This window comes from Podarcis muralis, chromosome 17 (assembly GCF_964188315.1).
Source record: "Podarcis muralis chromosome 17, rPodMur119.hap1.1, whole genome shotgun sequence".
Taxonomy (NCBI): domain Eukaryota; kingdom Metazoa; phylum Chordata; class Lepidosauria; order Squamata; family Lacertidae; genus Podarcis; species Podarcis muralis.
Genome location: NC_135671.1, coordinates 9,703,924 through 9,731,403, shown reverse-complemented (window position 1 = coordinate 9,731,403; position 27,480 = coordinate 9,703,924). Strand labels below are relative to the sequence as shown.

General features: G+C 47.0%; 1 protein-coding gene across 3 annotated transcripts in view; it reads right to left on the bottom strand.

The window, feature by feature from the left end:
- The window catches only part of EPHA1 (EPH receptor A1), an 84,371-nt gene that overhangs the window by 8,475 nt on the left and 48,416 nt on the right, over positions 1–27,480 (bottom strand). For all 3 annotated transcript variants that reach the window (XM_077921056.1, XM_077921055.1, XM_077921057.1), the window contains 9 exons: positions 13,964–14,119; positions 12,456–12,794; positions 9,953–10,077; positions 8,959–9,118; positions 5,684–5,777; positions 5,513–5,568; positions 3,433–3,555; positions 3,152–3,337; positions 2,187–2,248 (listed from right to left, as the gene is read on the bottom strand). In XM_077921056.1, the coding sequence (XP_077777182.1) occupies positions 2,187–2,248; positions 3,152–3,337; positions 3,433–3,555; positions 5,513–5,568; positions 5,684–5,777; positions 8,959–9,118; positions 9,953–10,077; positions 12,456–12,794; positions 13,964–14,119 (1,301 nt within the window). The remainder of the gene's footprint in view (positions 1–2,186; positions 2,249–3,151; positions 3,338–3,432; positions 3,556–5,512; positions 5,569–5,683; positions 5,778–8,958; positions 9,119–9,952; positions 10,078–12,455; positions 12,795–13,963; positions 14,120–27,480) is intronic.

Sequence of the window (27,480 nt, the reverse complement as noted above, 5' to 3'; positions counted from 1 at the left end):
GGAGTGGTACCTATTTATCTACTTTGACGTGCTTTCGAACTGCTAGGTGGGCAGGAGCAGGGACCGAGCAATGGGAGCTCACCCCGTCGCAGGGATTCGAACCACCAACCTTCTGATCAGCAAGTCCTAGACTCTGTGGTGTAACCCACAGGGCCACGCCAGCTTGTGTCCCACCAAAAAACAAATACAGTGTGCAACAGTCATGGACTGTGGCTTGCCAGCCCTTTGCTTTTTAGTCCCAGACAGACCACAAAATCTGGGGTTGGGTGGGGTCTGGAGTTCCTGATGGGCTGGTGGATATGGCTGATGGGTCTACATTCAGCCCAGTCGGTCACAACATATCCAGGCATGACCCAAGAGACTCAGTTCCCAAGAATATCCAGCTGTTTGAGGTAAGAGATTCCAAGGTGGCTAATATAAATTAAATCTTATCAAATTCATCTAAAACAACAACAACATACCCCAATAATGCAAAAAGAAAACTGCAGAAAAGAACAATGGCAAGAAAAACTGATGAGCTACGCGGAGTTGGCAAAGTTGACATACAAACTATGTGAGAAGGACAACCGTGACTTCAAGGAAGAATGGGAACTTTTTACAAATTATCTAAAAAGTCAACAAAATGATTTGGACTCCTTGGCAGGTTTTGAATAAACATCCACAAATTCATTAGTAGAATATAAGACAGATAAGGCAATGATATGTACAATTTTACAACATGCAGAGAATAATATGTGCAAATAAATCACAGAGGGGAGCTGAGGAAGTCCTTAGTGGGTGGGAGAGGGAGGGATGGGGGAAATAAAAAGGGGGGAGATGTAATTGGATATATTATTGATTATTTGTTGTGTTAAAATTATTTAATAAAAATATATTTAGAAAAAGAAAAAGAAAAGAAAAAGTAGCAAGAAGAATATAGAGAATATAAACATAGATAGAAATGAAAGCCGTATTAAAAGGCTGGGAGAATAGGATTATTTTTATCTGATGCCTGAAGCGTAACCAAGTGAGCACCAGTGGTGTACCTCTGGGGAGACTGTGCCATAGCTATCAACTTACAGATTTGAAAATAAGGGAACAGCAGCCTCGAAAATAAGGGTTCAGCAGCCAAAATAAGGGATTTTCCGAACACAGGTATGTTCAACTTCTGAGCCCCTCCGAGCCAAAGGCAGAAAGCCCAGCCAGCAGCCAAACAAAGCCTCAAGTGGTGGTTCCCACAGCGCAGCAACCCGGCAAAGGGGATGAAGCAAGGAAAACCACCGTCACCTCTCCGCTGGGAAGCGCTGAGCAAAGGCGAGTCCCTAGGCAACACGGCTGATTTGATCGGCACAAGGCATGCAAGCTCAACCCCCCAGTCGTTCTTAGATTCTTCATTGGGTGAGCAACGCAGCCAAGCAACACAGTTGGAGCCTCCTTCCTCCCTGGCCGGCAGGCAGGGAGGGAGAGGAGCTGCTTCCTTTGAAACCCGGGAAATTTAAGGGACATCATCAATAAGGGACAGCAGTGGGACACAGTGCTGGGATAAGGGACTTTCCCACCAAATAAGGGATGGTTGACAGCTATGGACTATGCTCATTCCCTGCTTGAGGGCTTCTCACCAGCATCTGTTTGGCCACTGTGAGAACAGGATGCTGAGCTACAGATGAACCCTTAGTCTGATCCAGCAAGGCTCCTCTTACATTCTTACATAGGGTGTATTGCAACCAGGGTCCCACTATAGAAAAGGTCCGAGATGCCTAACTTCAGAAGGCAAGAGCACCCGGAGAAGAGGCCTCTGAGGAAGACCACGTAGTTTCACATGCGATAAAGCAGTCCTTCAGAAACCCTGGTCCCTAGATCAAAGCCAGAAACCATGAGCACTGCCAGATAAAAGCGACAAGTTTCCTTTCCTCTTCTAGGCCTAGTTATCGTTCAGGTGGTAAAGCTCTGGTCAGGCTCTATCACTTCGTAGTGGCATTGGGGAATGACATGGCTAAATACTCCTCCATGCAAAAATAAAAAAAGGGTGTATATAGAAAATGATTTGGCAGGGGGACGGGTTCTAGCTGAGCCTTCTCTCTCCAACATGCTCATTTTCTTAGGCTGAATTTCCTTTTGCATGGAGTCTCCACCTTCAATCTGAATTAATACAGCTCTGAAACAGCTTTACCAACCGATGCCTAAGTGGCTGACGAAAAAGGACTCACCCGTAAGAAGGTGTCCAGAGCCCCATTTTCCATGTATTCCGTGATAATCATCATTGGGTGTCCTGGGAAGAAAAAAGAAAAGAAAAGAAAATTACTAGTGCTGCCCTCACCTTACTTCCCATCTGCTGGCAGTGGCTCTCTGGGCTTCCCCCCCAAAACCAAATGGAAAAATCATTTTAAACTTTTGAACACATGAAACTTCTGGTCCCTCTTGCCCAGTTATTGTCTGCTATGTAGCTCTCCAAGCTCACAGGGCAGGGATGATTTCTTCATTATTATTATTATTATTATTATTATTATTATTATTATTATTATTTTACTATTATTATTAACACGGGTGGCGCTGTGGGTTAAATCACAGAGCCTAGGACTTGCTGATCAGAAGGTCGGCGGTTCGAATCCCTGCGACGGGGTGAGCTCCCATTGCACGGTCCCTGCTCCGGCCAACCTAGCAGTTTGAAAGCACGTCAAAGTGCAAGTAGATAAATAGGTACCACTCGAGCAGGAAGGTAAACGGCGTTTCCGTGCGCTGCTCCAGTTTCACCAGAAGCGGCTTAGTCCCCTCGGCCAATAAAGCGAGATGAGCGCGCAACCCCCGAATCGGCCACGACTGGACCTAATGGTCAGGGGTCCCTTTACATTTACCTTTAAGTATATAACCTTTAGAAGACATCTGAAGGCAGCCCTGCGTAGGAAAGCTTTTTAATGTTTGATGTTTTATTATGTTTTTATGCATGTTGGAAGCCACTCAGAGTGGCTTCCCACCCAGTCAGATGGGCAGGGTACAAAAAATATATATTATTATTATTATTCTCATTGGAGATGGCAAGGACTGAATCTGGTAGCTCCCACATGCTGCTCCAGCACCTTCCACAGAAGCCTCACACTCACTGGTGTTTCCATGTAGTGAAAACCGCCCCATTCCACCACCAGGCGCTACTGCCCCATCATGGCTGAGCCCTTACGTTTTGTAACGACTCCTTCCAAGCGAACAATGTTGGGGTGATTGAACTGGCCCATGATGGTCGCCTCGCGCAAGAAGTTCCACCATGTTGAGTCTGAGTAAGTTGACTTCAAGGTCTTGATGGCCACCACGACACGTTCCTTCCCTGGGAAATGCAGGTTCCCACAGTAGACCTCTCCAAACTCGCCTGTGGAGTATTCAGAGGAAAGAAAAAGAGAGTATTGGGGATATAGAAAAAGGATCTCCTGACCACAAAGAGAGCAGGAACCTCATGATACGCACCTTCACCAATAACAGTCTCCATGGTGACAACGGATGGGTCTAGCTCTTTTGTGAATTCTAGGACTCCCCTGCTGGGATCGTCATAGGGCTGGAGGTCTACGTATGGCTTCAACCAAATCTCATCTGTAATAAAGAGCCATCTGTTAAGTTGTGGGTGAACATATCAGACGACACAGCGATTCTTCAAACAGCTCTTGTTTATTCACAGGCCAGGACAGAACTGAACTGAAGGGCTCAGTCAGCCTGCTTATATAGAGCTCCAGTACAATGTAACTGTAACAATTTTCTAAAACTATCCAATCACTGAACGTTACTTTCGATCCCTTTTTTGCATAACCATCTAGAGTATCCCCCTGCTGGCCCAGGGTGAGAACTTCAGTACATAACACCATCACTGTAAATGATTTCTGCACAAAGGTTTTGCTCTTTCGGTATAGTAAGACGCAAGAACTCCCGCGGCCCACATCACAGTCCTAAACGTATTGGCTTGGGAAAGTAAATCTCGCTGTGTAAGGTTACAGCCTAAAGCTACTAGAGCAAACGTACTGAAGCTGAAGGAGAACAGGAAAAGTTGCCAAGTTTTAAAAGCACTGAATTTTGCCTGCAAAGGAAGAAACAATAGCACACTTGGGAGTGTGCTCCTAATTCTTCCTTCGAAGCACCTGAGCCTTGAACTCTCCCATGCCCAATGCCACATGCAACATCAGGTGCTGGAAAGATGAGCATGGAACACCCAATCTCCTAAGATCCGAGGCCCTAACTAGGCCTGAGTGTTGTGGTTTCCCTATGACCAAGCTAGGAAAAATACAGAACAGGACTTCAGATGGACGATGGTGGGGGAAACAGAGCCATGGATGAGAAGTAAGCTGGACATTCATTCAAGGTTATAGACACAGGGAGAAGCAGCTGTAACCCGAGGTATGACTGTATTGGAGGACTATAATTCGGATGAACTATAATATGCAGTTGGTTAAGATATATAGAGGACCCACAGAGGGGAAGAGGTAAGTCCTAAGATTCGGAAGACTCTTGTTTGATTCTAAAATTTAATTGTGTTAATTGTGAGATTTATTTTGCAAAACCAGTAAAAATCATTTCAAAAAAAAGAGGGGGCCCGTCGTGTATCGCGTGTGTGTGATGTCACAGTGTGATGTCATGCTGCCTGGAGGAGACCGAGCACTCTGAAGGAGCCAGCTGCTGAAGCTGCAACATGCAATGTGTGTGACGGCGCATGCCAGGGCCCCTCAACACTGAGGGGTCCCGGTCCCTTTCCAACAAATATTGAAGAGGCTGAAGACAAGGCGGACCCTTAGAGTTGGTGGGCCTAAGTGTGAGCTTGTGCTTGGCAATATATATCTGGACTTCAGACTGAGGGGACATAGGATGGAGGCATAGCTGTCAACTTACAGATTTGAAAATAACGGGCCAGCAGCCTCGAAAATAAGGGATCAGCAGCCAAAATAAGGGATTTTCCGAGCACAGGTATGTTCAACTTCTGAGCCCCTCTGAGCCAAAGGCAGAAAGCCCAGCCAGCAGCCAAACGAAGCCTCAAGCCTCAAGGAAAACCACTGTTACCTCTCCGCTGGGAAGCGCTGAGCAAAGGTGAGTCCCCAGGCAATGCAGCCGATTTGATCAGCACAAGGCATGCAAGCTCCACCCCCCAGTCGTTCTTAGACTTCCTATTGGGTGAGCAATGAAGCCAAGCAACACGGTTGGAGCCTCTCCTCCCTGGCCAGCAGGGAGGGAGGGGAAGGAGCTGCTTCCTTTGAAACCCAGGAAATTTAAGGAACGTCATCAATAAGGGACAGCAGCGGGACATGGCGCTGGGATAAGGGACTGTTCCGCCAAATAAGGGACACTTGACAGCTATGGATAGAGGAGGGGAGGAATTTGGAGTAGAAGTACACCTCACTCTCCCTACACCCCCCCTAAAAAACCCTGCACTACTGACCATCCCCATCAAAGTGGCTTTTGATATTCTCAAATGCTCGTCTGGCCGGTCTGCATATTACATGTAGCTTAGGGCTCTGAACTCCGAAGCCTTTCACCTCCTCTGCCTTCCCCGACTCCAGGCACTCACCTCGGTCGTAGCTGGATTGCTTGTGGCATCGCCGGGCTCCGCGTCGGTAAGAGTGCCTAAAACAGATGAGGATAAACATCAGAACAGAGACGGTATAACCGTCCAGAGCACAGAACAAACCAAATAACAATGCCCAGGATTCCCTCCACCCTCGAGAACCGCCATCTCTACCTTCGGCAAACAAGGAGACCGACAACCAGACCGATAAACAGCAGAACTCCAAAGATTATGCTGACAATCACTCCTCCAGAGGGCATCCCAGTGTCTGCAAGAGCAAAACGCAGGTTATAGACACCGTTCCAGCGCCAGGCAGCCCTAGCCAGGGCTCACCATTCCAGAAATATATCTGGATTTCCATAGGGATTCAGAGTAACTGTAGGCATAGCTATGTGAAAGCACAGGATTTGTTTCAACCAGATGTAAGGAAAAGTAATGAAGAAGTGGCATTTATGCTTAGAGCCCAATGTCCAATAAAACACCACCTTTTTGCAGAGTACAGACCACGAATTATTTGGTCTATTTTGTGCATATAAATGCTACTTACATGTTTCCTACAATGTATATAAGTGAGATAACCCCATTCCCCCCAGAAGTGATGTATGGAGGTAAAAGCTGGACTATAAAGGCTGATCGCCAAAGAATTGATGCTTTTGAATTATGGTGCTGGAGGAGACTCTTGAGAGTCCCATGGACTGCAAGAAGATCAGACCTCTCCATTCTGAAGGAAATCAGCCCTGAGTGCTCACTGGAAGGACAGACCCTGAAGCTGAGGCTCCAATACTTTGGCCACCTCATGAGAAGAGAAGACTCCCTGGAAAAGACCCTGATGCTGGGAAAGATGGAGGGCACAAGGAGAAGGGGACGACAGAGGGCGAGGTGGTTGGACAGTGTTCTCGAAGCTACCAGCATGAGTTTGACCAAACTGTGGGAGGCAGTGGAAGACAGGAGTGCCTGGCGTGCTCTGGTCCAGGGGGTCACGAAGAGTCGGACACGACTAAACAACAACAACAACAACCCATTCCCCAGGCAGGCACGTCAGCCCAAGGCAAACACAACCCTGATACTTTTTGTGCCTTAATATACACAGAAAGTGAATGTATATTAAACCCCAAACAGTGAGCACCCTGGGTGTTCTCTTGCTGCTCTATTTATCAAAACTCTTTATCTATAAATACCTGATCTGAGAGGTCACTGGAAGGACTTGAGGAGCTGAACTGTTATGAAGTGTATGCTCATGATGTCAATGCCAAATTTATCCCAAATGCTTTCTTCCGTATTTACGTTGGGTATGGAACCACTAGTAAGTGAGTGGCTTGGCCCAGATCCCAATTACACTTTCAGTACTGAGTGCTGTGTGGATAATTTTTTAAAGTGCATTTCTTTCTTTTTTTGGAAACAATGCTTGGCGTTATCCTTAGTTCTAGCTTCCTATAATGCCTTTGCTGACCTTATTTATCTCATCCAAGGGCCACCCTGGGGAGTGGGTGGGTTTCAGAGAAGTTTCTTACAGCCATTGTTCTTAGCAGATTTTGTGGCATGTTTATGCCACAGCAAATGTGCCAACAGACCCTCTCAGGTGTTAGGACCAGCAGAGAGGGCCCCCTTGGTAGTTCTACTTCCCTCAGAAGTTTGGGGGTGTGGTGGCCCAGGAGAGAGCATTCTCTGTGACAGCCTCTACATTCCTTGGTCCTGAATGGGGTAACTGTGCCCCTGAAGTCATTTTGGACTCACAGCTGTCCATGGAGGCGCAGGTTAATTCTGTGTCCAGGGCGGCTGTCTACCAGCTCCACCTGGTACGCAGGCTGAGACCCTACTTGCTTGCGGACTGTCTTGCCAGAGTAGTGCATGCTCTAGTTATCTCCTGCAATGCACTCTACGTGGGGCTACCTTCGAAGGTGTCCCGGAAACTGCAATTAATCCAGAATGCGGCAGCAAGACTGGTGACTGGGAGTGGCCGCCGGGACCACATAACACTGGTCCTGAGAGATCTGCATTGGCTCCCAGTATGTTTCTGAGCACAATTCAAAGTGTTGGTGCTGACCTTGAAAGCCCTAAACGGCCTCGGTCCTGTATACCTGAAGGAGCGTCTCCACCCCCATCGTTCAGCCCGGACACTGAGATCCAGCGCCGAGGGCCTTCTGGCGGTTCCCTCATTGCAAGAAGTGAGGTTACAGGAACCAGACAGAGGGCCTGTTCCACAGGCACCACACCCACCCTGTGGAACACCCTCTCTTCAGATGTGAAGGAAATAAGCAGCTATCCTATCTTTAAAAGACATCTGAAGGCAGCCCTGTTCAGGGAAGTTTTTAATATTTAATGCTGCACTGTTTTTAACACTTGACTGGAAGCCGCCCAGAGTGGCTGGGGAAACTCAGCCAGATGGGCGGGGTATAAATTATTATTATTATTATTATTATTATTATTATTATTACATTGTGGAATTCTCTCCCCACAAGAGGTGTGTCTGGCTTCTTTACAGCTTTGGGTGGATGCTGTCAATGTGCCTCTTTATCCTGGCCTCTGATATCTTATCAGCACCCAACCTAGCCTTGTGACTTGTCTTAACTGTTTTTTTCTTATGATTTTTAAGTTGTTGTAACCTGCTCTGGGACCTGTGGGTGAAGAGAAAGTAATAAATTTAGCAACAAGAGGCACCAGAAAGCCACAGTAAGAAGGGTTTACAGGTTGATTTCTTCAGGAGTTCAGGCACATAGACTTGCCCCACACAGTTTATGCATTCCTTGCAGGAAGCTGGTGTAACAAAGAGGGGAGCTTCAGGCGGCAAATACGACTGCTGCATGAAACAGCTCTCAGTCTCCAAAGGGAAGTCGTTTGCATTTAGTTTTAGTTTTGCAATGCAGATCTGAAAGCATTTCTAATTACCATGCCGAAAACCAAACAGTATATTAGTAAAACAATTTAAAAAGGAAGCTACGACAGTATCTGGATGCCTCCTAGAAACTTATATATTGAGCACCCATCCTGATTTGTTTGTACAGAGACTATACATAAACTGTTATCCTACACCATTTCCCCATCACTTTCCTAACAGCAAAAAAGTATGACCTCAAGTGTTTTAGAGCCCATTGAGTAAAAAAGATTGTACAGGAATAATACAATATAATGCCTGGAAAAGTTGCAAAAAAGTGTGTGTGTGTGTGTGTGTGTGTGTGTGTGTGTGTGTGTGTGTAAGTTTGTTCCATTTTCCTTATCTTCTTTATGAAAATCCACACACACCAGTGGAGTCATGGTAGGCAATGTCACACACAGCAGCTTCAGGGATGGGGTGATTTCCTTTAGAAAAACAGCTTGGAGTGGGTGGAAAATTAGCTTCCTACACTTGGAACACAATCCCAATCTGAAATGGTCCTTGCATCTAGTTTAGTCCCAAATCCATTAGCAAGAATCCCTCCTTTACAAACAAAGTGGGGCATCAAGGGGTCTACCTTGTGGAAGAGTGCGGAATTCCTGTTCCTGGGAATATGGCCCAGCTACAGAGTCTGTGATGGAGCGCACGCGCATCAGGTAAGCTGTGTCAGGCTGCAGATTTGCCAAAGTTACTTGGGGTTCCTGGAGGTGCTGGACAGTGTAGTGCTTCTCTTCTCCCTGCAAAACAATTAGGCTGTGCTATAGCAAGGGTTAGGGATGAGGGTGGTGCTGTGGGTTAAACCACAGAGCCTAGGACTTGCCAATCAGAAAGTCGGCGGTTCGAATCCCTGAGATGGGGTGAGCTCCCGTTGCTCGGTCCCTGCTCCTGCCAACCTAGCAGTTTGAAAGCACGTCAAAGTGCAAGTAGATAAATAGGTACCGCTCCGGCGGGAAGGTAAACGGCATTTCTGTGTGCTGCTCTGGTTTGCCAGAAGCAGCTTTGTCATGCTGGCCACATGACCCGGAAGCTGGACGCCGGCTCCCTCAGCCAATAAAGCGAGATGAACGCCGCAACCCCAGAGTCGGCCACGACTGGACCTAATGGTCAGGGGTCCCTTTACCTTTATAGCAAGGGTTGGGAACCTTTCTGGCCCAGGAGGCAAGATCTTTAGCACCCACCTGTCCATGCCCTGAATTCATAATAATGGCATCAGGTGTCTGACAGGTAGATTATCCCACCCACCTGCCAAAGTTGGTCCATGGGGGTGCGGGGAGAGATAACAGTCAAGCAGGTATGAACTCCTCGTGCTTCAGCTGATGTGCAGGGAAGGGAGTTCAATGGTGCTTTCTGAAGGGACCAGCTGGGTGAGCAGCTGATCCACCCACATCTCTACCTGCCCCATACCTAACGTCACATATGACATCAGGTGTGGTTTCGGGGAATCAGCCTGGCAGGCAAAACTGAATTCATGGGCCAGAGGTTCCAAACCCATGTGATATAGGACTTGAACAACTTGTGAAATGGAATGAGAACATTGATGAAGTTTGCAGCAAAGGAAGAGCATATCTCACCTTCTCAAAGTACATAACCTCGTAGTTCACGGAGCTACGGCTGCGATGTCGTGTCGGTGACCAAGTCACAGAGAGGCTGCTGTCATTTCGCCTTGCCAGGATGAGATCAGTCACCTTGCCAGGGACTGCACATAAAGAGAGGAGAGATGGTCAAAGTGTAACCTGCTCTTTGCAATTCATCCCACACCCCCATTCCCTTAGTGAAAGCTCTGGATCTCATTGCTTTTCCTGACTCTGCCCAGTTAGCAGCAGATTGGCTAAACCTAACAAATTCTGCACAGAGCTTGCCCTTCTCTGAGCCAAAGTAAGGTGGCTGTCTCTAGGGCCACTTTTGGGCTGCCATTAGAGCAGCAGACCAGGAGACCCATGGGTCAGAACTTGCTAGCATCCTTCACACATACTTTCGCTCCTATTTGACTTCACTTCCTTCCACTTTTTGGATACTGCTTCTTGTACACAGAAATGCATTTCTAAGAATGACACAACTCTTAAAGGCATCTTGAGGCACAAGGGTGTGAATTTCCAACATCACTTTTGTTTCTGGGAAGCCCACAGACTTCAGAGAAGAAACCATAATGCTATCTGTGCCACAGCCTGCCTTAGATATGTCCTGGATTAACTCTGCATTCAAAAAGACCACCTCTCTTTATAAGTTGCTTTCTGCAGCATAAAAATCTGACTCTTTAAAAACACATACACACGTGCACACACACACACACGGTAGAAGGAGCAGTTCATGTGTTTATGATGGCACCAGGGAACTCAAAACAAATTTTGCCATTTTGCCTGGCAACTCTTAGACTGAAGAATCAACTTTCCTATTTCACTGATGCATCCACAACAAAGGTTTTGCAGATTAAATACAGTGGTGCCTCTGGTTATGAACTTAATTCGTTCTGGAGGTCCGTTCTTAACCTGAAACTGTTCTTAACCTGAAGCACCACTTTAGCTAATGGGGCCTCCCGCTGCTGCCGTGCCGCCAGCACGCAATTTCTGTTCTCATCCTGAGGTAAAGTTCTTAACCCGAGGTACTACTTCCGGGTTAGTGGAGTTTGTAACCCGAAGTGTTTGTAACCCGAGGTACCACTGTACACGGTTTGTGATAGTGGTCGCCAGTGGGGATGGAAAGGCCCGACAGATATATGAGAAATGATTTTGTTAGCTTGTGTGAACACAAATAAGCTTCTAATTCTGTTGCCTTAATAAAGCAAACAGAACGATAAGAGTTCTGCCAAGAGTGACTAGGATGCATAAAGGCTGAAGAGCATCTACATTACAATAATCAGTTTATTAAATTAGTTTTCAGAGCAGCTACATTTGCCAAATTTCTCTAGAAACCAGCATTCCACCCCACCCCGCACCCTAGACAATAAACCGCTGAGCTTTAAATACTGGACAAATGTCATATCCGGTACAATAGAGAAATTGTGTTGACAAAATACAGCACTCTGCTCAGCAATTCTGTATCTCTCTCTTGAGGGCTGCAAGTGCTTTACAGTCATTACCTCAACATTCCTTTCACCGGAGGCTGGGAGCCTGTGATAAGATGTTGATGGACTACAACTCCCATCATTCCTGGCTGTTGGCTACGCTTTCTGGGACTGACTGGAGCCGGAGACCAGCAGCAATTGGAGCCCCCCCCCCCCTATTCTGCCGTACACCAGCCCTTTATAGCAGGACTATGATCCCCATACTGTCGTATGGGTAGGGAGCTGAGGCTGACAAAGAGAGTGGGCAGCCTTAGTGCTGCCTAATGCAGACCCTCCAACATTTCTTCGATGAAAATAGGGATGTCCTGTTCCATAATAATAACAATAATAACAACCCATCTGACTGGGTTGACCCAGGCACTCTGGGCGGCTTCCAACATAAACAAAAACATAATAAAACATTAAACATTTAAAAACCTCCCTATACAAGACTGCCTTCAGATGTCTTCTAAAGGTTGTATAGTTATTTATCTCCTTAGCTCAGGGGTCGCACAACTCCCATACCCTCCAGCATTTCTCTGATGAAAATAGAGGTGTCCCGAGGAAAAGCAGGACATTCTGGGATCAAATCAGAAACCAGGGCGGCTTCTGCAATCCGGGACTGTCCCTGGAAAATAAGGACACTTGGAGGGTCTGCTAAAGAGTTCATGGCTGGAACATGAAGAGAGTCAAGGACTCCCTTGCTCACAGCTCATACTTTTAGCCCCTACAGTACCTCAGATTTCGTCAGGATCCAAGCATCTAAGACAGTGATGGCCAAACTTGGCCCTCCAGCTGTTTTGGGACTTCAGTTCCCATCATCCCTGACCACTGGCCCTGTTAGCTAGGGATGATGGGAGTTGTAGGCCAAAAACAGCTGGAGGGCCAAGTTTGGCCATCACTGATCTAAGAATTGTTTGCAATTAACTAATCACTGCAGCGTAAGGGGAAAATGCAGTTCAGCTGCTGCTACAACTTTTATTGGCTTTGGTTGTGCTCATTTCCTCTTCCCCATATACGTCGCAGCGACTCACCTGCGTGGCCCACCAAAACCCGGACAGGAGAGCTGCTGCTGCTGCTGTACAAGGCAGGGCTGAGCTCTGACACACCATTATGAGCCCGTACAACGAAGCTGTAATTGGTGAAAGCCTCCAGGCCGCTCACAACCACACTCTGCTGGGTGAGATCTAGGGCGCCGGGAGAAAAAGTCACGCTGCTCTCGCAGGGTCTGCACTTTGGGGAACTGCAACGCTGGCAGGAGACGCTGTAGGAGAGGTCTTTGCGCCCACCCTGATCCGTGGGTGCCTGCCACGAAAGGGTGACCTCAGTCCCCTCAATAAGTACGGTGACATTGTGAGGAGCCGAAGGAGGGCCTGGAAAGGCAAAAGGAGGCAGCGTGTTAAAAGTACAATCCTGCAAAGAGATTCTAACCCTATCTGTACCTACTGTATTTTTTGCTCTGTAAGACTCACTTTTTCTCTCCTAAAAAGTAAGGGGAAATGTGTGTGTGTCTTATGGAGCGAATGAAGGCTGCACAGCTATCACAGAAGCCAGAACAGCAAGAGGGATTGCTTCTGAGATTCAGAATATTTTTTTTCTTGTTTTCCACCTCCAAAAACTAGGTGCGTCTTGTGGTCTGGTGCGTCTTATAGAGCAAAAAATACAGTACCTTAAAGCTTATAAATATAGTGCGCTGTAGGGTTCTATCTAGATTTCTTTTTCTTTCCTTGCACCTGGGGACAGGTACAGTGGATATAAATATCTCCATTCCAACTTATTATTATTATTTCCATTTCTATTCTGCTTTATGTTTTAAATTTTAAAAATCTCAAAGCGGTTTTACAGCACATTAAAACATCGAATGAAACATTCCCGAATAAAACCATTTCAAGCTTTAAGGAAAATGTTTCAGATCCTTCTCTTAAGTGATATTTTGCTTTTCCCATATTTATTTAGTTACTTAATGTTTACGGCTGTCCCATGGCAGAAGTACTCTAGGAAGGCAGTGTGGTGTAGTGGTTAGTGTGTCGGACTAGGACCTGGGAGATAAGGGTTCAAAACCCCGCTCAGTCATGCAGCTCACTGGGTGACCTTTGGCCAGTCACAGCCTCTTAACCTACCACACAGGGTCGTTGTAGGGATTTACAGAGGGAACCATGTACTCTGTGGCCAGAGACATCTGGAAGACATATAAAGGAGCAGCAATTCGGAACCTCCAGATCAGTTTGGTCCACAAGGCCGTTTTGGGCAGGCTGCAGCTACCCTGCCATTTGCATGACATCAGGTGCAGGACAGGTAAAGCCACAGCTGCAAAAGAACAACCAGGAGCCTTTGCATGCGCTCTTAATTGTTCCTTTACAGCTGCAGCTTGCATTCAGCACCACTAAAATTTAGAACCGAATGCCACTTGCTCTCCTTTTGGCAAGAATCAGAACCGCTCGGGAACTTTCCTATTTGTTGAGTAGGTGCATTTTTCAAGTAGGTGCGAACGGGGTTCCACCTGCACATCTGGGGGACCACAGTACTCCCACCCAGGACTTACGAGTACAAGCAGCAGTTTCGTCCTCAGTGGGAGTCCGAAAGAAGTTTTCGAGGCAGGGGCAGCTTGTGGCAGCAGGAGAACTGGAGAAGCTGTTTGGAGGGCATTTGAGGCACTGGTCAGTCTTCAGCGAGTGACGATAGAACCCTGGCTGACAGGCTGTGGAAAGGAGAACCAGATTAAGTCCCAAGTAGCTAACTTAAGCAGATGCAAATAACCATACATTTTGGCTATACCCATTTCTTTTAAAATCCAGTTTAGGAATGCAATTATTTAGGAATACAACCACCGAGCAAGAGGTGCAGAACCTCATCCCTCAAGATGTCACCATACATGGGACATATCTTCACAGAGGAGTTGGAGATCTTCATTCCTTGTCAAGGAGCAACATACTTAAGTCCCCTTTGGATAATATTCAATATCTATTCAACGCCACTTCTCTGCTCTCCCTATACTCTCTTCTTCATGCCTATATTCTCACCAACACCACCCAAAATGGATGGTCTGTCTCCTGCTACACTTTTACCCACCCAATTCTGGCTAGGTTTACACTTGGCTTTGTGCGTTGAGGTAGCAATGGGCTGCCGCTGGGAATTCTCAGCAGAAAGTGGAGCTCTGATGGGCTGGGTGTTGTACACCAGGAGCCATGTTGGCTTGAGCCAAGCAGGAAGCTTTGGCTTTTAAGTGTCCGGGGCCTCAGGATGCCGTTCCAGCAGTAGGTGAGAAACATGGGGAAACTCAGTGTTGGTGGCAAAAATTTGGGCTCCATTTATGCTACAATTCTGCTGGAGTGCCAGAAAAGCATATAATATGGTACTAGAGGCACTTGAGGACCAAACTAGAAGGGGTTTGTCCTGTAGTTATTGTCAGGAGCTCAGCCTACACTCGAGTAGGACCCTGGCAGAGACACATATCCGACTGGCATGTTCGCTCCCTCCTGGTTGATCATTCAGGAGCTTCAAAAGCTTTCTTCAGCCCGAACATCACAGGGATGCCAACTGACACAGGCACACTTAGGGATCCACAGAGTTTGCGTAACAGACCTCAGCAACTCAGCATTTAGGCTAATCTCCTTTATTTACATATAAACACACACGGAGCATTGCAACATGGCTCCCTCTCTAGCATCAGACAGCAAAGAGAATGAACAAAGGACAATAATCCCACTTCACGGAACACAGTAACACAAACATCCTGTTTCGGTCACTTCCCACTCTGTGGAGTCAAAACATATACCGTCAAGTGATAGACAACAATCCCATGACTGCAATCACAGAGCAGGAATTCTAACAGTTATCCCTGATGTGCATTTTGAAAATAAAAATAAACACTGCATGTCTGGTGAGCCACCAAAACAGAACCATCGAGTGTGTGCCTGCAACTTTAACAATTTGCCCTTGCCATGGTCTCAGATAGAATTGGGAGTCTCTGCATCTTCCATTTGTAATGGGGACTGGAATTCTTACGGCTGCAAGTACATGCTTGGAAGTTTATGGGTAAGGAAACTGCTGAAATCTTAGAAGCCACAGTAGTGGCTGAAAACGATGTCCGTTGATTTGGAGGAGTTCTGTTTGAAGCTGGGTTATATCAAATGCAGAGAAGATACGGAGTGACACTGACACTTTTCTTGAGGTGATAGATTTAGGATGGATATGGCATTAATCTTGTCTTTGAATCGTATGCTTAGGATTCTCATTCTCTCCTCCCCCTCTTTTTTTAAAGTAACTGTAGTTGCAGAAGAGGAGAATGATCCATAACAGGACTTCAACCCACCTTATGTCTCTGTAGAAAAGAGGTGGGCTACAATCAGTGTCCAAAACCCCCATTGTTCTAGGTGCATTTTGCGACAGGGACTTTCATTAGTGCGAGCAGTTTCTGAGTTCTGGGCACAGTACTGCCCCTAAGATTTCAGATTAAAACTGCAGAGTGGAAGGAAAGGAGGACCTTCTACCTTCTTCTGCCTCCCCACTTCCAGCTACTCTCTGAAGACTGGAGAAGAGACCCTCTTAAGAATATTAGGGGGTGGGCAGGGGAAGGACTAGACCATGTGAAAGATGAACACAATATTTTAGCTGCAGTTCATTCATTTCCAGCTTTGTATTATTCTTATAAAAAAGGGCACCTAGACATTCCGCTGTTGCACCCATAATCTAGGTTTAAGGTGCCATTTAGCTCCGAGCTTTCATATCTCAGTTTCTAACACTGGCTACAAATGTAATGAAATAAATACAATAATGCTGTATTGCTGCAAGATACTTTTAAGAAGGCTGATCGCCAAAGAATTGATGCTTTTGAATTCTGGTGCTGGAGGAGACTCTTGAGAGTCCCATGGACTGCAAGAAGATCAAACCTATCCATTCTTAAGGAACTCAGCCCTGAGCGCTCACTGGAAGGACAGATCCTGAAGCTGAGGCTCCAAGACTTTGGCCACCTCATGAGAAGAGAAGACTCCCTGGAAAAGACCCTGATGTTGGGAAAGATGGAGGGCACAAGGAGAAGGGGACGACAGAGGACGAGATGGTTGGATAGTGTTCTTGAAGCTACGAACATGAGTTTGACCAAACTGTGGGAGGCAGTGGAAGACAGGAGTGCCTGGCGTGCTCTGGTCCATGGGGTCACGAAGGGTCGGACGCAACTAAACGACTAAACAAAAACAACTTTTAAGTATAATGTAGGGCAGCGGTAGCCAAGATATCACCCTCCAAACGTTTTTGGACTACAACTCCCATCATCTCTTGACTATTGATCATGGTGGCTGGGGCTGATGGGGGCTGGAGTCTAGCTACATCTGGAAGACATCACATTGGCGATCACTGCTGTAAGGATCCCTTCGGAGTATAAAAGCATTCAGCGAAATGCTGAAAAGCAGCTATTCATTTATACAGAAAAGAGGTTCCCCTTGGGGACACACCTCTGAGATTTGAGGTTAAAAGTTGCTCTTTTCCCTAGTGGCTACAGTCCCTGCATCTCAAACCTGCTCCTGCATCTTCACAGTCTAATCCGGCTCTTGGTCACACTAAAGTGTGACAGAACATTCAGAACTGAATTTCATATATCAACACTGATTCCCGCCCCCCCCCCAAAAAAAAAGCAGCTCTGTGCAGGAAGAATCAGGTTCCCAATCTCTTTAAAGCAATTAAAATCAGCATGTGTGCTCGCATGAACATTGATATGAGTTCCAGTGGAACAGACACCCCCCCCCCCCGCCGGGAGGTGGTGTTCTCTCGTTCCTTGGAGGTTATTTTAAGCAGAGGTTGGAGGGCCATCTGTCAAGTATGATCTAGCTGAGATTCCTGCATTGCAGGGGGTTGGACTAGATGACCGGGGCGCCCCTTCCGACTCTAAGAATCATACTTTTGTCTCCACCTCACTTTCCCCAGTGCTTTGCCCAGTCTGTGCCCATAATTAGGAGGTCACCTCTCTGCAGCCTCATTTTTCTGGGGCACCTTTCCTTACCCTAAACGCCCCAATGTGTTTCTCTCACAAATTAACCGCTGTGCATGGCAGAGAACTGGTTCTTACTTCCGCAGACATGAAAACAGGGCGGGAAATTGTGTGGGTGTCACAAAGGGAGTGCTGCCAACCTGGGGAAGGAGCAAAGGTGAACTAGGAATGCAGGCAGCAGGCGCCAACAGGATTATGTCACCACAGGGAGGGAATGGAATGGAAATCGGGCAAGAATTGGTTTTTAAAAAACACAAAAACTACAAGGTAAACAGCAGGTGGCAGCACCCACTGTCCTATGAAAGCAGTTGCTCCCTTCGGAGCCCTTTGTAATCTCAAGAGTGACATAAATATACCCATTTTTTACCCAAGCTGCACTCACAAATTTGCCCAGATATTCTGATATTGGGTTAATTATTCCCCACCCTAATGGCATCCAGATTCACCACATGGTGGCAACCAATTGAAACTAGATCATCTGGCGCCAAGTGTAAACCTGTCTTGGGAGCACTATACCACTTCGGAATGCAGTTGGGAGTTTGCACAGGGTTGAATACTCCCTCACAAAGAAAGTAGGATTCCTACACATTAAAAAAACACTGCCAGCAAACTCCAACTTCTCCATATTTTTCCTTTGCACCGATATATACCTACTGACTGAGGATTACATCAGATGAAATGAGCTACAGTCCACAAAACCTTATGCCATCATCTTTAAAGTGCCACAGCGCCTTTTGTCATTTTTGCTGCAACGGACTAACACGGTTAGCTCCTCTGGAAATCTTATCCTCCTCCCTGACCTGCTAGCTTTCCACACAGAAATTTATTTTCTCCTGGACCGTTGAGCATTTGGCTGTGTGAGCCCTCGTTCGCTGTCTGGAGTGGTATAGTTCAGACAAAGGTTTATCGCCTCAGCGAAAACAAGATCTGAGGGATTCCTTTCTCATATGCAATGAATGCAGATGACTATACACTTTGAACCTACAGGAAAAGCGGAAGCATGCTATGTGCTGGAGGCCACCTGTAGTTCAACTCCTCCTCCAATGCCACCCACCTCTCCTCCACCCCCACCCCCCAGTTTCTGGGATTGCTCTACCTTGGAATACATGAGCTAATTACTTCTGATTAAACTGGGATGGATTAATTCAGAGCAGACAGGTTTATTTCCTCGGAGGAACACATAAATTGCTGGGTGTTGTGCCTATGCTCAGTCAGTTTGCCCCGAGGTGAGCATTGCCTCTTACAAATAAGGCGCTCGGGTGTGTTTTGCGCATTATGCAGTGACCAACTCAAGTTTCCCACAGAACGTACACCTGACAACAACAGTGTCGTCTGGGGCTTGTTGTCAGGTGTACAGACAGTCCCAGATTTGCAGAAGTCATCCTGGTTTCTGATTTGACCCTGGAATGTCCCGCTTTTCCTTAAAAGGTAAAGGTAAAGGTACCCCTGCCCATACGGGCCAGTCTTGACAGACTCTAGGGTTGTGCGCCAATCTCACTCAAGAGGCCGGGGGCCAGCGCTGTCCGGAGACACTTCCGGGTCACGTGGCCAGCGTGACATCGCTGCTCTGGCGAGCCAGAGCCGCACACGGAAACGCCGTTTACCTTCCCGCTAGTAAGCGGTCCCTATTTATCTACTTGCACCCGGGGGTGCTTTTGAACTGCTAGGTTGGCAGGCGCTGGGACCGAGCGACAGGAGCGCACCCCGCTGCGGGGATTCGAACCGCCAACCTAGTCCTAGGCGCTGAGGCTTTAACCCACAGCGCCACCCGCGTCCCACTCCGCTTTTCCTTAGGACATCTCTATTTTTGTCAGAGAAATGTTGGAGGCTATGGAGTTATGTGACCCCCAAGCCATCTGAAGGCAGCTTCCCTGCATAGGGAAGCTTTTTAACGTTTAATTTTTTATTATGTTTTTATATATGTTGGAAGCTACCCACAGTGGCTGGGGCAACCCAGTCAGATGGGCAGGGTAATAATAATACAGTGGTACCTCTGGTTGCGAAGGGGATCCGTTCTGGAGTCCCATTTGCAACATGAGCAGAATGCAACCTGCGTCTGCGTGTGCATGGGTCACGATTCGCCGCTTCTGCACATGCGCTTGACGTCATTTTGAGCATCTGCGCATGCGCAAGTGGCAAAACCCGGAAGTAACCCTTTCTGGTACTTCTGGGTCGCCGTGAGACGCAACCTGAAAAGACGTAACCTGAACCGAACGTAACAAGTGGTATGAGTGTAAGAAGGAGGAGGAGGAGGAGGAAGAGGAGGAGGAGGAGGAGGAATAGGGTGTTCCTATTTTTATTGGAGAAATGTTGGAGGGTATGCCATTATAAGAAGACAAGGGAGGCCTTCCTGGTGAGTTCCGGCACCTGTTTTTCGAGAAAAATAGCACTGCAAAAACCTATATCGAATAGGGAGGGTCACAGGTTCTTTTTGTTCTGCAGTAGCTGCAGGGACATCTGGGCCTGATCCTGTGGCTTTTGCCAAGGGACTAAGCTCCTTAGGCAGACAGGAAATCGGGTGCAACATGGGAAGGCTAAACATCAGGCAGAGACACCCCTCCCCGGTGTGGGGGTGGCAGACAGTGGCACCAGCTCAACCATCACCACCCAGCAATTATCTTTAACGAGGCCTGTATGGGCTCATTAAATCGAAGGAAGAGAAGGGAGCTTCCCACCTTAGCTCACTTAGAGCAGCAGAGCTAAGGTTCCCCGTTAGGGAAGGGAAGAACTTTTTCTGCCTAACCCCCCATGCTGCCTTTGTGCCCCCACAAACCGGCGGTTCCCACCTCCACTCAGACATGGCATGTTATGGCTTAGTTGGTTAGAGCACAGTGCTGATAATGCCAAGGTTGCAGGTTCGATCCCAGTATGAGACAACTGCATATTCCTGCGTTTCAGGGGGTTGGATTAGATGATCCTCAGAGTCATTTCCGACTCTACCATTCTATGATTCTATATGCAGGGTGGGGAGAATTGACCCCTCCCCTGGGTCTGTTATCAAAGCTAAGCTCAGCCTTGTCAATGCTCTGAATTGGGGGGACTCCTCATCGCAAGCTGCTTTAACCTTCCCTACCAATAAATAAAGACAAAAATGTACTGTATTTTTCGCTCTATAAGACTCACAATCTAGATCTATTGCATATTTATTTGCCCCTGAAAAGCGCAAGATGGTGGGTGGTTTATCTCCCACCAATAGTGGGGAGCAATATGTGGCTTCTGCACAGGGCAATCCAACATAGGATCTCGGTGTTATACAGATGGGCTGTCAATCACAATGGTTGACATTTAGCTAGCATCTTTCTAAAAAGAGGGTTTCCCCACACGTGCACATTTGTGTGTATGCACATGTGTGTGAGCAGTCACACACAGTTTTTAAGATGGTGCTTTCATGATGCTGTCCGCACTCGCCTTTTCAAACCACCTGCCATGCCGTGATGGGAAATGGTTTCTTTTCTTCAGAAAGGGCTCTTGCCAGCTCCCAAGGACTCACAATAAAAGGCATGCAGATTTGGCTGTTCTCCTGGTATCTGTCTCTGTCCCAGGTGTCTCAGACTGGCAGCAGACCTGAGTGTTCACTTCTAAGATCAGGTCTGGATCCAAACCTTTTGCTGGACCCACCCAGTGTTGGCAGAGTGCCAGAAGTACTCCTTTTGGCCTTTGTTCCAGGATCAGGGTGGCGTCACTTCCAAACAGGAGCACACAAAGAGCTGAAGTGTGGGACGGGACGCGATGGGGTTGTACAGCTCTGACCTTTGCTCTGACTTGGGGTGGGCAGAGAAGATGGAAATACTAAGGGAAGTATTCTTGGACTTTAATTTGGGTTGCCACGGAGGGTAAGCCCAGGGCTGCCTCCTTATGAAAGGAAGTGGCAGATCTAGCTAATAAGGCTAGCTAGCTGTGATCATAGCTGCTGTCTGTTCTGTGCTTTAACTTGCAAGGAGTAAAATTTAAAAACGTTTGCATAAATGTACTCTTATGTGCGGCTTTCCTTGTGCTTGACCTGGAAACTGCAGTTTGCGACAAGTCCGATGTGTACCTATTGGTATTTAAAGTCCTTACCGCATTTTTTGCTCTCTAAGACTCACTTTTTCCCTCCTAAAAAGTAAGGGGAAATGTGTGTGCGTCTTATGGAGTGAATGGAGGCTGCGCAGCTATCCCAGAAGCCAGAACAGCAAGATGGATTGCTGCTTTCACTGCCCAGTGATCCCTCTTGCTGTTCTGGCTTCTGAGATTCAGAATATTTTTTTTCTTGTTTTCCTCCTCCAAAAACTAGGTGCATCTTGTGGTCTGGTGCGTCTTATAGAGCGAAAAATACGGTAATTACAGTGGTACCTCTGGTCGAGAACGGGATCCGTTCTGGAGCCTCGTTCGCATAATGCGCAGAACGCAGCCTGCACCTGCGGGTCGCGATATGCCGCTTCTGCATATGCGCATGACGTCATTCTGAGTATCTGTGCATGCGTGAGTGGCGAAACCCGGAAGTAACCCGTTCCGTTACTTCCGGGTCGCCGCGGGACGCAACCTGAAAAGACGTAACCTGAACCGAACGTAACAAGAGGTATGACTGTAAATGCTGCATATAATTTCACCTCTTGCCTCACAGTTCCTTATACTCTTTTAGGGGTCAGCACAATCTGCCATTTGAAAAAAGAAAGAAAAAAGAAATTTACCTCTGCAACCGAGACCGAAAGGCACTCACCCCAAGGAAGGAGTCAACATTCCCTTTTCAAGAGCAACACCACAGAGGCACGGACTCAATCCCTTGCTGTCCTCCCCTGTTCTTTTCTGTACCCACAGAAAAGGCCATGGCTGTGGTTGCGTCTATTCTGTATCAAGTACGAAAATGCCACACAATGCGCCGGTGGGCTCCAAATTCAGCTCCCTGAGAACCCCAGCTTTCATTTTAAATGAAAGGGCACATTTCTAGCATTTATGCTTGCAAAGACGAACTTGAAAGCAATGCCTTGTGAAACCTCCAGAGTCTAAGGAAGCTTCAATAGAACACCCATCACCGTAACTTTGAGGGGGTCCAATGTGAAACAGGTGGGACACGGGTGGCGCTGTGGGTTAAAGCCTCAGCGCCTAGGACTTGCCGATCGAAAGGTCGGCGGTTCGAATCCCCGCGGCGGGGTGCGCTCCCGTTGTTCGGTCCCAGCGCCTGCCAACCTAGCAGTTCGAAAGCACCCCCGGGTGCAAGTAGATAAATAGGGACCGCTCCGGCAGGAAGGTAAACGGCGTTCCGTGTGCTGCGCTGGCTCGCCAGATGCAGCTTGTCACGCTGGCCACGTGACCCGGAAGTGTCTCCGGACAGCGCTGGCTCCCGGCCTATAGAGTGAGATGAGAGCACAACCCTAGAGTCTGGCAAGACTGGCCCGTACGGGCAGGGGTACCTTTACCTTTACCTTAATGTGAAACAGCAATAAACCTTAGATAGCAGTAATCTTCACATATAGTATTAATAAATTGCTAACCACAATTTTGCCAAGGGTTTGTCAGTTATCTCAGGGCGTTAATTGACCAGAGCACCAGAAATCAGGGGCAGATTTATTACTTCACAGAAATACTGCTTATATATTTTTTTACCCTGAAAGTAAAAAAGGGTACAGATTTATTTTTAAATCGAAGCTGAAAATTCAGAGAAGAGGCTCAGAATACCTCTGAGATGATTAAGGATAGACCTGTAGGTCAAGGCTATGATGAAAGCCTGGCTCAGTATGGCTTTCTGCGTTCAAAAGCAGGAGAGGTGTTGCTGTTGCTGTTGCTGTTTTAATTTATATACCACCCTATACCCGGAGGTCTCAGGGCGGTTCATAGAACAAAATCCAAATATAAAACCACAAAATATATAATCAAAATCAAAACAACAACCTAATAACACCCCCCAAAAACCCCACATTTTAAAGGGGCATAGGCAATGGGGTGAGCTCCCATTGCTCAGTCCCTGCTCCTGCCCACCTAGCAGCTCGAAAGCACGTCAAAGTGAAAGTAGATAAATAGGTACTGCTGTGGCGGGAAGGTAAATGGCGTTTCCGTGCGCTGCTCTGGTTCGCCAGAAGCGGCTTAGTCATGCTGGCCACATGACCCAGAAGCTGTATGCCGGCTCCCTTGGCCAATAAAGCAAGATGAGCATCACAACCCCAGAGTCGGCCATGACTGGACCTAATGGTCAGGGGTCCCTTTACCTTAGGATGTCAATCAAATCAACCAAAGACCTGGTTAAAAAGGTATTCTAGCTCTGAAAAGCCCGATATCTGCCTCTTCCCAATGGTCAAGCTAATGCAAAATAAACTATGCAAATTAAGTTTGCATATATATTGCATAATTTGGACAGGTTACACAGAACCCTGTGTCCAACAATTTATTTATTTATTTAACAAAATGTATATCCTGCCTTGAATGTCATAAAACCAATAGGCAGTTTACAAAGAAATATTAAAATTATCAGTAAAAACAGTTCAGAACATTTAAAAATAATTAATGATTTGACGTGTGTGTGTGTGTGTGTGTGTACACACCCTGCAACAATTATGTGTCTGGAATCTCAAGACAGGCTCACTTAAACAAAATGTTTTAAGTAGGCACTGATAAGAGTACAGCGAAGGCACCTGCCTAATGACAATAGGCAGGGAGTTCTGCCACGCTAAAAGACCCATTTCATACAACTATGGAATGAGTATTATGTGGCACCAGTAACAAGGCCAGTTCTGCAGATCGAGGTAGTCAAGTCGACACATGTGGCGGAAGACACAAGATCTACCCACCCTGGAAGAATGGCAGATGAAGGTGATGGACTATATGGAACTGGCAGAAATGACCGGCAGAATCCGAGACCAGGGAGAAGAGTCGGTGGAAGAAGATTGGAAGAAATTTAAAGACTATCTACAGAAATACTGCAAAATTAATGAATGTTAGAATGATGTTGGATTGAAGTTAAGTGGTTTTTAGCAGCAATGTCGTAAAGGAATGTGTAAAAATGGATTGTTAACAGGTGATAATCTAAAGTTATAATATATTAAGATTAAAGATTAGGATAAAAACAAAGAGGGAAAGGATTTGCTGAACCAACTAATTGAACTGGAATACAAAAAAGGGAGGTGTGAGGAGGTCTGGGGAACAAACAAATGAAAGATAAGATACGGAAAGATTGAATTGTTTTTAACTGTTTTTACTTTGTATTTTCTTTTTTTCTTTTTTCTTTTTGTAACATTTTGAAAACTTTAATAAATATCTTTTAAAAAAAAAGACACATGTGGCATGAGGTTGGCATGGCCAAACTTGGCCTTTCAGCTGTTTTGAGACTACAATTCCCATCATCCCTGACCACTGGTCCTCTTAGCTAGGGATGATGGGAGTTGTAGTCCCAAAACAGCTGAAGGGCCAAGTTTGGCATAAGGCAATCCTGCAGGTACACTGTTCTCAAGTTCTTACTGTATTTTTCGCTCTATAAGATGCACCAGACCACAAGACGCACCTAGTTTTTGGAGGAGGAAAACAAGAAAAAAAATATTCTGAATCTCAGAAGCCAGAACAGCAAGAGGGATCGCTGCGCAGTGAAAGCAGCAATCCATCTTGCTGTTCTGGCTTCTGGGATAGCTGTGCAGCCTGCATTCGCTCCATAAGACGCACACACATTTCCCCTTACTTTTTAGGAGGGAAAAAGTGAGTCTTAGAGAGCAAAAAATACGGTAAGGACTTTAAATACCAATAGGTACACATCGGACTTGTCGCAAACTGCAGTTTCTGGGTCAAGCACAAGGAAAGCCGCACATAAGAGTACATTTATGCAAACGTTTTTAAATTTTACTTCTTGCAAGTTAAAGCACAGAAGAGACAGCAGCTATGATCACAGCTAGCTAGCCTTATTAGCTAGATCTGCCACTTCCTTTCATAAGGAGGCAGCCCTGGGCTTACCCTCCGTGGCAACCCAAATTAAAGTCCAAGAATACTTCCCTTAGTATTTCCATCTTCTCTGCCCACCCCAAGTCAGAGCAAAGGTCAGAGCTGTACAACCCCATCGCGTCCCGTCCCACACTTCAGCTCTTTGTGTGCTCCTGTTTGGAAGTGACGCCACCCTGATCCTGGAACAAAGGCCAAAAGGAGTACTTCTGGCACTCTGCCAACACTGGGTGGGTCCAGCAAAAGGTTTGGATCCAGACCTGATCTTAGAAGTGAACACTCAGGTCTGCTGCCAGTTTGAGACACCTGGGACAGAGACAGATACCAGGAGAACAGCCAAATCTGCATGCCTTTTATTGTGAGTCCTTGGGAGCTGGCAAGAGCCCTTTCTGAAGAAAAGAAACCATTTCCCATCACGGCATGGCGGGTGGTTTGAAAAGGCGAGTGCGGACAGCATCATGAAAGCACCACCTTAAAAACTGTGTGTGACTGCTCACACACATGTGCATACACACAAATGTGCACGTGTGGGGAAACCCTCTTTTTAGAAAGATGCTAGCTAAATGTCAACCATTGTGATTGACAGCCCGTCTGTATAACACAGAGATCCTATGTTGGATTGCCCTGTGCAGAAGCCACATATTGCTCCCCACTATCGGTGGGAGATAAACTACCCACCATCTTGCGCTTTTCAGGGGCAAATAAATATGCAATAGATCTAGATTGTGTGTGGAATAGATGGGGGTGGGGAACAAGTACCGTATTTTTGGCTCTATAAGACACACTTTTCCCCTCCTAAAAAGTAAGGAGAAATGTGTGTGCGTCTTATGGAGCAAATGCAGGCTGCACAGCTATCCCTGAAGCCAGAACAGCAAGAGGGATCGCTGCTTTCGCTGTGCAGCGATCCCTCTTGCTGTTCTGGCTTCTGGGATTCAGAATATTTTTTTTCTTGTTTTCGTCCTCCCAAAACTAGGTGCGTCTTATAGCGCGAAAAATACGGTATTCCATCTCCATTGATTCTAGAATAAAACGCTGTGTGTGCACAGCCTAAAACCGGCAGTTCTCATGTGTCAATTGCCATTGTTCCATGTGCCCTTTATCTTCAGGAATGCCTCCATTTTTATTTTGCCCTCCAAGTCCACTAACTCATGCCCACAGGTTTGAGAAACAGGGACAATTCCTTGAACTCGCTGTCTGGAGCCACCTCTGCCTTTGTCTTTGCCTGAACTGGGTAAGGGAGTAGCTTGTGTTTCAGCTACTACCTGGGCGGGTGCAGTGAGGACCTGCCTGGGCAGGATGGGTTCCCCGTCCCATTCCAAGGGACGGCTCCCAACCCAGGAGGGTGGAATGAAAGCAGTAATGCTAGCAGCTAAGTGGAAAAACTGGCTGAGCTGTGGAAGCAGAGGAGCAGGGAAGGGTGGATGTCTGGAAGTTTTTCTCAGTTCTTCAGCTAGCAAGGCAAGGCAGAGAAGTGCAAGGACTACCAGGCCTCAAGCAGTTGCCCTGGAACTTCCAAGTGGTGCACAGAGCAGCCTAATGAGAAATCCAAAGAGGAACACCCTGAGGAAATTTTGTCAATATATTATCTTCCCTACACCTCATCACAGTGAATACCAGCTCATAGCTGAAATGTTGGGAGAGAGCAGATTGCAGACTAAAGAATTAGGTTTAGGTGGAAGTCATTTTCTGTCGTAAGAGAGGAAGCTGCCTTATAACCAGGTTGGGCTTGTCGTCTGCTTAGCCCAGTAAAGGTAAAGGGACCCCTGACCATTAGGTCCAGTCGTGGCTGACTCTGGGGTTGCGGCGCTCATCTCGCTTTATTGGCCGAGGGAGCCGGCATACAGCTTCTGGGTCATGTGGCCAGCATGACTAAGCCGCTTCTGGAGAACCAGAGCAGCGCACGGAAGCGCCGTATACCTTCCCGCCGGAGCGGTACCTATTTATCTACTTGCACTTTGACGTGCTTTCGAACTGCTAGGTTGGCAGGAGCAGGGACCGAGCAACGGGAGCTCACCCCATCGCGGGGATTCAAACTGCCGACCTTCTGATCGGCAAGTCCTAGGCTCTGTGGTTTAACCCACAGCGCCACCCGCGTCCCTTTTGCTTAGCCCAGTATTGTCTACCAATTGTACTGGCTGGTGGTGGCTCTCTCTCCAGAGCCCCCAGGTCTTGTACGATGC